Source organism: Gekko japonicus, unplaced genomic scaffold (genome assembly GCF_001447785.1).
Source record: "Gekko japonicus isolate JY-2015 unplaced genomic scaffold, Gekko_japonicus_V1.1 scaffold4967, whole genome shotgun sequence".
NCBI lineage: Eukaryota > Metazoa > Chordata > Lepidosauria > Squamata > Gekkonidae > Gekko > Gekko japonicus.
Window position 1 is genome coordinate 2,240 of NW_015159859.1, and position 11,215 is coordinate 13,454.

The window sequence follows — 11,215 nt, forward strand, 5'->3', positions numbered from 1 at the left end:
GGTGGGAGCCGCTTGCCCAAGGTCATCCAGCCAGGTGCAAGTGGAGGAGTGGGGAATCAAACCCGGTTCTCCCAGATTAGAGTCCGCGCACTTCACCACGACACCGAACTCGCTCTTGCCCATAAAGAAACTGAATAGTATTGTCCTATAAGGAAATGGAATGAGACTTCCTATCGTTGTTCTTTGTTCCTGAGGAAGGACCAGAAGTCTGAAACACTGAATACTACCTAGGAAAAGTGTTGGATATCAACTCTGGACTTTGTATTTTCCTTTCATGGATCCTGTGGGCTTCTGTATTTTCCTATGAGGGATTATATGTATAGATTCATTCTTGATTACATGTGCATTTCACTTTGTTGGAGTCTCCTTTTGGATATAGATCCATGATAACAGCACAGTTTGTTTCAAGGAGGACCGCATCATCATCGTCGGTGCTGACGGAATGAGAGCACCCATTTCCCCTGCAATTTTTGTCTAAAGGGCTCCTATAGAAGGAGGCCTGCGATGTGGTGGGAATGCCCAGAGGCCAGAGTTTTCTGGACAAAGGTATTACAAATTATAAAAAAGACATGTAAAGTATCATTGCCCATCAACTTTAATTTAATGCTAATGGGTATAGTAGGTAACCCAGCAATAAGCAAAGAGAACCAAGCTTTGTTTAGAGCCACGATACTAGCAAGTAAAGCAGTAATAGCTCTAGGCTGGAAGAACAAAAATAAATGGACAGTAGAAATCTGGCATAGTTATTTGTTTGATCTCATACGGCTGGAGCGAAAGGCCACATGGGAAGTGGAAGACCTACCTGGAATGGATACCTACAGAAGGAAGAAAAGACATTCAGAGCAAGATTCGGACTTTGTGCCCGTGGCTGGGAATATTGGACTAAAACACCGGAATAGCATAGGGGGGAGGGGGGGAGGGATAAAAACTACTATGTAATGTATGGCCAAAAGATAATATGTAAAATTTGTGAAAAATAATTTAAAAAAAAAAAAATTTAAAAAAGGAGGAGGCCTGCGGACCCACATTCTGTGGAGCAGCAAAGGATTACCCAGGAGCTCTCTGGCCAGGCCGGTCCTTGTAGCTGAGGGGCAAAAGAATCTATCGTAACTCCAGGAACTCAACTACAACAGACAACTTTGTTGAATCACTGCAAGGAAAACCGGGGAACAGAAACACAGCAGAAAGCACAGAAGGGTAACGCGTTTTATTAAACTGCCAATTAACATTTCCCAGATGATGACAGAGTGAAGCCAAAAGAGGGAGAGGGTGTGGATGAATGAGGCCCCACCTTGTCCGTACGCAGTCCCCAAAACGCTCACGGGCTGGGTGGGGGTCCTCCAAAAATATTCAAGCCTCTTCTGCAGAAATGACCTGTTTTCCTTTTTAAAAGGTTATCTTTTGCCATCATCTCTCATGCCCAGTGAAAAGGTGCCTCAGAGTACAATAAATAATACAGCTTTGGAGGACGACCCCTCCCCCTGGGCAAAACTGGCTGGGCCTTCTGAGGAAAGCAGTTCTCCAAGGGCATCTACGGAACCTTTCCCAGCGCAGAGGGCAGGGTGCTCTCTAGGACAGACACGTCCGCCTCTTGATTTCCTCCACAAGTTTCCCTCTGCAAATATCCACCTGCAAAGAGAAACGGGATTGAGCTGCAGCACCTCTGCCTACCACAAGGCGAGTTGCCCGTTTTCAGCCCCAGTGCCTGTCCCCAATGCATGCCTGAGAAGAGAGGGACAGAGTTAATTCAGGAGAACATAAGAGATGCCAATGTTGGATCAGGCCAAAGGCCCATCCAGCCCAACACCCTGTGTCACACAGTGGCCAGAAATACCAGGTGCCATCAGGAGGTCCACCGGTGGAGCCAGGACACTAGAAGCCCTCCCACTCTTGCCCCCCCAGCACCAAGAAGACAGAGCATCCCTTGCCCCAGACTCAGAGTTCATTTAAGAACATAAGAGACGCCAATGTTGGATCAGGCCAAAGGCCCATCCAGCCCAACACGATCACGTGCCCAGCACTGAAATGCAGCTTAATGAAGATAGGAAAGGACAGCTACTAATCTCTTATGCAGAACTGCTGTTAAAATCAGGAAAGAAAGCAAGGACATTTTTACAATAGATGCTAAATAATGACTTCTAGTCTAGAGTGTGGTGTCACCTTTAAACTTTATCAAGTAAGCCATAAAAGGCAAAATGGCTTCATTCAAAATGTAGAAGGTTTTCCGAAATGAGATGCATAGGAAGGAGCACAGGTTCTGGCAAATCAAATGTGAGTTGATGCTAAGGCAAAAAGAGAATTTGAGTTTGCTGATTGCTAAAAACATCAAAACTAACAGTAAGCATATCTACTAATTTATTAGGGGAAAGAAATAGGGTTGCTACAATGCTCCCTCTACGCTGTGGTCTTGTGAGCAAAAATTCTACTTTATGAGCTACTGGCATTAAAGTTGTGAGCAAGTGATTCGGCTACTCCATAAATTAGTGTGCTCTGGAGCCATCCCTCCTGAGCTAAGACAAAAATGTGTGAGCCGGAGGCTCAAAAACAGTGAGCTAGCTCACACTCACTCAGCTTAGAGGGAACACTGCCCTCCACCTATATGTATGGACTGGTAGCTTCCATTTCAGTCTGTACCTTGAATTAAACATTGTTCCATCTTGAAGGTGCCCCACTGGGCACCAGCTTTGCTTGGCATTTATTCTGCCAGGAGCTTTCACAAGTCAGAGCTGTTTCCCACAGGTGCTATGAAGACATCACTGCCCACATTTTTTTGAGGGAAAGCACGAAAGGGAGGAGCCGGAGGGCAAAGAGGGGCTTGGTGTGAATCCCAGCCATAAATCTTTCAGGGGCGATTGATCAGGCTGTTAGGCATAATGGATGGTGGAAGAGGTCAGAGGTCCCAGGGTCTCTCTCACAAGATAAACCAAGGAAGGGTACACAACAACTAATTAAGAAAGCAGGGCTTTGAACTGACATCAGTTAATGGATATTTGGCGTCCTACAGTAAGATTTGTTGTCGTTCAGTCGCACAGTCGAGTCCGACTCTTTGCGACCCCATGGACCAGATCACGCCAGGCCTTCCAGTCTTCCACCGTCCTCTGAAGTTTGCTCAACTTCATGTTAGTTGCATTGGTGACACTGTCTAACCATCTCATCCTTTGCCGTCCCCGTCTTCTTTGACCTTCAGTCTTTCCCAGCATCAGGGTCTTCTCCAGGGAGTGCTCCCTTCTCATTGGGTGGCCAAAGTATTTGAGCTTCAGCTTCAGTATCTGGCCTTCCAGGGAACAGTCAGGGTTGATTTCTTTTAGGATTGACTGATTTGATCTTCTTGCAGTCCAAGGGACTCTCAAGAGTCTTCTCCAGCACCATAGTTCAAAAGAATCTATTCTTCGGCGCTCGGCCTTCCTTATAGTCCAACTCTCGCAGCCATACATGACTACTGGGAATACCATTGCTTTGACCATGCGGACTTTTGTGGGCAGGGTGATGTCTCTACGTTTTATCATGCTGTTTAGGTTCGCCATCGCTTTCCTCCCAAGAAGCAGGCGTCTTTTAAATTTCATGGCTGCTGTCACAGTCTGCAGTGATCTGGGATCAGTGTTCCCTCTAAGCTGAGTTAGTGTGAGCTAGCTCACAGTTTTTTAGCCTCCGGCTCACAGATTTTTGTCTTCGCTCAGGAAGGACGGCTCCAGAGCAAACTAATGTATGCAGGAGCCAAAGCGCTGGCTCACAACTTTAATGCCCGTAGCTCACAAAGTAGATTTTTTCCTCAGCAGACTCCACAGCTTAGAGGGAACATTGTCTGGGATCCCAGGAACGTGAAGTCTGTCACAACAACTAATTGAGAAAGCAGGGCTTTGAACTGACATCAGTTAATGGCTATAGAATGATATATTATGTTAAAGCTTGAAGGGGTTGTGTGTGTGTGTGTGTGTGTGTGCAGGGCGCGCACAGGCATGTACAACAGTGACTTATAGATCTACAACAGTGTGTCCTCCTGGATTAAACAGGGACATGATATTGAACAGCTTAAATCCTTTAAATATTTCGCCCCAGTCTTCCAGTCGACAGGTGGTTCGTGGAGAGCCCGAGCGCTGCATTTGGCTGAGAATGCCCATAGAAGGACCTTGGCCATCCTGAGATTCTTCTTTCGAAAGGGGGCTTCCCATATCCCTGCGGCAATCAAAGTTTCCCAGGGGAAGGTGACTGCCCAACTAATGTATGGCTCCGGTTTGGTCTTTTTTTTATTTATTTATTAAGATCTATACCCCGCCCTTCCCACAGAGCTGGCTCAGGGCTGCTTACAAGGGGCAAAGCCCATATAAAACAGATAAAAGCAATAAAACAATCATGACAGTTAATAAAATTATACTCAGTTTAACAAGATGGTCTCCAGATGGTTCTCCAGGGGGATGTTATCCTGTAGCTCAACCAAGTAAATCCAGTGGCCATGCAGAAATTGTGGCAGATCTTCCTGGGCCATCCTTAACCCCGATGTTGTCCACCTCATTGGTGGCGGTGGTAGTGGTGGCCCCTATGTGAAAGCCTGGCGGAAGAGCTCCGTCTTACAGGCCCTGCGGAACTGCATAAGGTCCCGCAGGGCCCTGATCTCCTCCGGGAGCTCGTTCCACCAGGTAGGGGCCACCACTGAAAAGGACCTGGTCCTAGTCGTGGATCTTCACCCCTCGGGGACAGCGTAATCCAAGTTTTTTGCGATCCGTATTCGGAGTCCCTCGATGTACGCCAAGTGCTCTCCTCAGGCTGGAGGCGGGGAGGGTTTCACTGGAGGCAGGCGTGTGGGTTCAAATAACCACATACCGGTGGCAATTAAACTGTAACTCCCAGGGACTTACCCCTCCCCATTCTTAGAGATAGCCTTCGCTCTCATTGGCTGAGAACTGTCGGAGGGAAATGGCAAGAGTACGGTTTTTCTCCCCTTCAGCCCTGTTACATCCAGGCGCTCAGAAAGCCAAAGAAATACTAAAGCGCCCTGACCTGGAGAGCCCAGGCAAGCCCGGTCGCCTCAGACCTCAGAAGCTGAGCAGGGAGACCTCCAGAGAATACCAGGGCTGGGAGGCCGGAGGAAGGCCATCGAGCCACCTCTCTGAATGTCCTCCGTGCCCCAGCAGGAGTGGCCAGAGGTCGGCCTAACTTCCAGGCATGGAAATACCACCCCACCCCAGAAATACTCAAGCAACGGATATGGGACCTGGGCCTTTGGTCTGATAGGGCCTGGCTGCAGGGGCGTCCTACAGTAAGATTTGTTGCTGTTCAGTCGCATAGTCGAGTCCGACTCTTCGCGACCCCATGGACCAGATCCCGCCAGGCCTTCCTGTCTTCTGCCGTCCTCTGGAGTTTGCTCAATTTCATGTTCGTTGCATCGATGACACTGTCTGACCATCTCATCCTTTGCCGTCCCCGTCTTCTTTGACCTTCAGCCTTTCCCAGCATCAGGGTCTTCTCCAGTGAGTGCTCCCTTCTCATTTGGTGGCCAAAGTATTTGAGCTTCAGTTTCATTATCTGGCCTTCCAGGGAACAGTCAGGGTTGATTTCTTTTAGGATTGACTGATTTGATCTCCCTGCAGTCCAAGGGACTCTCAAGAGTCTTCTCCAGCACCATAGTTCAAAAGAATCTATTCTTCGGCGCTCGGCCTTCCTTATAGTCCAACTCTCGCAGCCATACATGACTACTGGGAATACCATTGCTTTGACCATGCGGACTTTTGTAAGTTACCTTTCCCAAAACCCCTTTCTTGCCAGCAGATTATTTAACAGCACTAGAAGTCCCTAAATACCAAAGAAGTTTTACTCTGGCACCTTCAACGCCCTACCCGCAGCCTTTTTGGAAGGTAGATACAATACCTCTGTCTTACTCACACACAACGGGGGTGGTCCCTGCCAAATGGGGAGGAGGAGGAAGAAGAAGAGGAAGAAGAAGAGATTAGATTTATACCCCGTCCTTCACTTGGAGTCTCAGAGCGGCTTACAAACTCCTTTCCGTCCCCGTCCCCCCACAACAGACACCCTGTGAGGTAGGTGGGGCTGAGAGAGCTATTTCCAGAACTGCTCTTTCAAGGACAGCTTTTGTCAGAACTATGGCTTGCCTTAGGTCATCCAGCAGCTGCAAATGGAGGAGTGAGGAATCAAACCCGGTTCTCCCAGATTAGAGTCTGTACTGCTTCTACTCTAGTGACTGCTCCTACTCTAGTGACTCTGCTCTTGCTCACAATATATCACACCTGTATTAGTAAACTCCCCAGGAAGATCAGAGCAGTTCTACATCTCCCTGCTTCTGTCTGACCTTTCTTCAAAAATAACTCAGGACCTCGCAACATTTTTGTACGAGGACATGCAGCATACATAATCAGATGGTTACGTCCTGAAACAAGGCTGGACTATAAAGACACCTTTAAATTTGTTTGCTGATGTATGGGGCAAGGTTTTAAGACGGTTTTATACAAAAATAAACCGAACTGAACGGGATTAAACAGAGACCTCTCTCATCATCCATGATGACTATCGAGTTTTTCAAATATCACACACACATTGGTTGGATTGCAGCAGTTTGCTCCCCCTGTTGGATTTTCTGCGCCAGGCTTCGGAAAAGAGCTCAGGGGAGGAGTGAGGGAGAAAGGTTGATCCCCGCTCTCCTCTTTTTTTAAAAAAACAGGGCAGCTTTCCTAGACCTTGAGAGCCAGTTTGGTGTAGTGGTTAAGTGCGCCGACTCTAATCTGTCTAATCTGGGAGAACCGGGTTTGATTTCCCACTCCTCCACTCGCACCTGCTGATGTGACCTTGGGTCAGTCACAAGCTCTGGCACAGCTGTCCTTGAAAAAGAGTAGTTTGTGTCAGAGTTCTCTCAGCCCCACCCGCCTCACAGGGTGTCTGTTGGGTGGAGGGGGAAGGGAAAGGAGTTTGTAAGCCGCTCTGAGATTCCAAGGGAAGGGCGGGGTATAAATCCAATCTCTTCTCTTCTTCTTCTCTTCTTTTAAGTGTCTATTAAAGTTGGGATTCTGGCTTGCATCAGAGGAAGGCTCCAGTGGGGCTGTGTGGATGCATGCCAAGCAGACCCCCCTTGATGTAATTAGCTGGTGGGTCCCCCCAAGGCCCCCTCCCCCCAAAATCCCTAGCTACTGGGCTGCTCCAACCTATCTGTGAAACGGCTGTGAAAGAGGAGCAATCAGGCACTTCACACCTTGCTGGGGACTCTGCTAATCCCAGACTCCTCGTCTCCTGCATTGGCAAGGCGCCAAAGAGCCCCAGGGAGCCTCATCAGCAGACACCGGAGTCAGCTGCAGCAGAGACGGCCCCCTGAATGGTCACTCCCGGCCTATGCTTTTTTGCCCCACCTGCAGAGCTTCCCCCAGGTACCATACACTGAGGAAGCCTGTGCTTAGACAGAGGTCCAGGTGTGCAGCCGTGCTGGTCTGAAGCAGCAGAACAAAGTCCGAGTCCAGTGGCAACTTAAAGACCAACAAAGTTTAATTCTGGGTATAAATTCTGGGCATGCACAGGAAAGCTTATACCCAGAATCAAACTTTGTTGGTCTTTAAGGTGTCACTGGACTTAGACTTTGTTCTATGTTTAGACATGTAAGATTTCCTGAATTTCCAAAGTCAAAAAATAAATAAATCTTTTTGTTTTGTCCGGGGGGGGGGGGGCACACACACACGCACATAAAGTCAGAGAAAAACTGAAATATATGCAATACTTACTTTCCTAATCCAACCTAAACGTCTTATTTATTTGACAACAAAATGCATCATTTATAACTTAACATTTAGATGGGTAGTATTTGGCAGCAATGTTCCCTCTAAGCTGTGGAGTCTTGTGAGCAAAAATTATAGTTTATGAGCTCCTGGCATTAAAGTTGTGAGCGAGCGATTTGGCTGCTGCATCAATTAGTTTGCTCTGGGGCCATCCTTCCTCAGCTAAGACAAAAATGTCTGGAGGCTAAGAAACTGTGAGCTAGCTCACACTAACTCATCTTAGAGGGAACACTGTTTGGCAGGTATGTGGAATTAACAACAATCTTTGTTCTCTATTAAAAATTATAAGCAGACCCCCCAACGCCCCACTCTCCTGGCTTTCCGCAAACTGTGCAAAAATGAATTACTCAAGCGGGCTTTTCTACGCAGGCAACAGACCTGCACTGTATTAAATAATTCACAAAGTTACTTGGATAAATTATTAGGGACCGTGGTCTACACTGCTGTGCATGGCTTGTTGAAACTAGGATCCTGCCATGGAATTTTGCATCATTTAATGCGTCCTGTTAACACTTCTGCTTCAATCCTGTTTTTAGGCTTCTGGTTGGTTCTACAACCCTAATTGTACTGCATTGCATATTGACGGTCCATCTGCTGATTGTATTGATTCACGCTATGGAGTCCAAGTGAGAAAAGGTAAAGGTAAAGGTTCCCTTGCTCGAAAGCCAGTCGAATCCGACTCTAGGGTTGCGGTGCTCATATCCATTTCAAAGCCGAAGAGCCAGCGCTGTCCGAAGACGTTTCCGTGGTCATGTGGTCGGCATGACTAAACACCAAGGCGCACGGAACGCTGTTCCCTTCCCACCGAAGTGGAACCTATTTATCTACTTGCAGTTTCTTGCTTTCGAACTGCTAGGTTGGCCAAGTGAGAAAGGCAGACTCTAAATAGCGTAAATAAGCATTTGAGAAAGGATGGCTGACTGCAGCACGCTATCCTACCATAGCTTAAGCGTCTTTAATTTCTGCAGTCTGAGAGGGAGGAGAAAATAAAAGTTGAATGTGGAGAATAAATTCTTTGGTAGGCAAAAGGAAGTACGTTACTTGAACAGAAATGCTCTCATACGTTGTTATTGTTCTGATAGGTCTATCAGCATATTTGGATATTAAGCAAAACCTCAGAACAGAGGACAAAACTGAACTCTGTAATAATGTATCGTCATTAAATACATTGTAGTATTATCTTTAAGTACATGATAGGGATGGTCATCCCCTTTGACCGAGTTTATCTTTAAGTACATGATAGGGATGGTCGTCCCCTTTGACCGAGTGCGCAGCTTCCGGAGGGACGCACATGGAGCAGTGAAGAAGAAGAAGAGATTGGATTTATACCCCGCCCTTCACTTGGAGTCTCAGAGCGGCTTACAAACTCCTTTCCCTTCCCCTCCCCACAACAGACACCCTGTGAGGTGGGTGGGGCTGAGAGAACTCTGACACAAACTGCTCTTTCAAGGACAGCTGTGCCAGAGCTTGTGACTGACCCAAGGTCACATCAGCAGGTGCAAGTGGAGGAGTGGGGAATCAAACCCGGTTCTCCCAGATTAGATTAGAGTCCGCACACTTAACCACTACACCAAACTGGCTCTCAAACTGGGATGTCCCTCATAGCAACTCTAATGCTGAAACTGCACACGAGCTAAGGGGTAATTGCGATACCTGCTGCTGGAGCGCCCTGAAACTCTTGATGGTTGCACCATTGTTTTGCTACTGTAGTCCCATTTGTGTGCTGCTCAGCCTTTTGTGAGTGTTTGGCCATCTCCCATCTCAGCCAAGCTGATTCCCCCCATGATCACCTTACTGCTGCATTGGACCCTGCTCATATTTTTCTGTTTGCAAGCTGGTTGTCTGTATTTCTTTTTGCCGTCAAGTCGCACCCCACTTATGGTGACTCAGTAGGGATCAATGGGGTGACAGATGCCGCAGCCATTATAGCAGACTCTTACCAAAATTATTTACATTTCAACAAGCCAAAGAAAACCCCATTGAAAATGTAGCATATGTCTACACTTAATGCTGTAGGTTTTCTTACATAAAATTTTTTCACACTAAACATTTCGAATCAAACCTTGTCTCTCATCTCACTCGTTCTAAAAGGGGAGGGGGGAAAAAGGCTTGTGTTTGCGTGCCCCCACCCCACCCCCAAGTTTCTTAATTTCCCTAGTGGAAAAACGGAAGACGTTCTCAGACTTTTTTTCTCGCGGTACATTTTGGGTGAGAAAAGCCTTCTCTTCAAAATAGCATTTCGCTCATTCCGAAAGAGAACATCGGGTTTTGCTCCCCCACATTTCCCATTTTTTCCCCTGCCAGAAAAAGTGAAAAGTCTTGGGAAAACTAGTTCCTCCCATTCCCGCGATCCCCCCTGAAATGACCTCTATGCTCAGTGCAGAAACGGCTCCAGTTCAGCACTGATCACTCACTCGGTTTCCATCCTCCCGGCTCCCCACTTAAGACAAAAGGACATGAGCACCTCCTCTCGAGTAGCCACCTCTCGCAGCTTGACCACTCCGTCCTTCAGTTCTTGTTCCCCGAGGATGGCCACCAGCGGGATGCCCGTCTCCTCGCAGTACTGCAGCTGGTTCAACAGCTTGGGGTTCTTCTTGTAAAGCATCTCAGCCTAGAGGAGGCACAAAGCAGAGGCAGCGTTAGAGACCGGGCACCCCCCGGATTCTACAGCAGTGGCTTTCTCACGGCATTCTGGGGGCCTCCCTCCTTTTGAGGGTTTCATGGCAACTGACTGGCGAGTAAATAGGCAGTGGTGGAGAGCAATGCTCCCTCTAAGCCGTGGAGTCTTGTGAGCAAAAATCCTACTTTGTGAGCGACTGGCATTAAAGCTGTGAGCGAGCGATTGGGCTACTGCAAACATTAGTTGGCTCTGGAGCCGTCCTTCCTGAGCGGAGACAAAAATGTGTGAACCGGAGGCTAAAAAACTGAGCTAGCTCACACTAACTCAGCTTAGAGGGAACACTGGCGGAGGAAGAGAAGAAGAAGAAGAGAAGAGATTGGATTGATACCCCGTGGCCCTTCACTACCCGAAGGTGTCTCAGAGCGGCTCACAAACTCCTTTCCCTTCCCCTCCCCACAACAGACACCCTGTGAGGTAGGTGGGGCTGAGAGAGCTCTGACAGAAACTGCTCTTTTTCAAGAACAGCTCTTATCGAAACTATGGCTTGCCCAAGGTCATCCAGCCAGGTGCAAGTGGAGGAGTGGGGAATCAAACCCGGTTCTCCCAGATTAGAGTCCACGCACTTAACCACACCGAACTGGCTCTAGCCCATAAAGAAACTGAATAGTATTGTCCTATAAGGAAACGGAATGAGTCTTCCTATAGTTGTTCTTTGTTCCTGAGGAAGGACCAGAAGTCTGAAACACTGAATACTACCTAGGAAAAGTGTTGGATATCTACTCTGGACTTTGTATTTTCCTTTCATGGATCCTGTGGGCTTCTGCAT

At 47.7% G+C, this 11,215-nt stretch overlaps 1 protein-coding gene across 1 annotated transcript in view; it reads right to left on the minus strand.

Annotated features, from left to right (window-relative positions):
- Positions 1–1,198: 1,198 nt before the first annotated feature.
- The window catches only part of LOC107107730 (histidine--tRNA ligase, cytoplasmic), a 49,876-nt gene continuing 39,859 nt past the window's right edge, over positions 1,199–11,215 (minus strand). The window contains exons 11-12 of the mRNA XM_015408051.1: positions 10,234–10,380; positions 1,199–1,629 (exon numbers count right to left, since the gene is read on the minus strand). Of these exons, the coding sequence (XP_015263537.1) occupies positions 1,570–1,629; positions 10,234–10,380 (207 nt within the window). The 3' untranslated portion in view covers positions 1,199–1,569. The remainder of the gene's footprint in view (positions 1,630–10,233; positions 10,381–11,215) is intronic.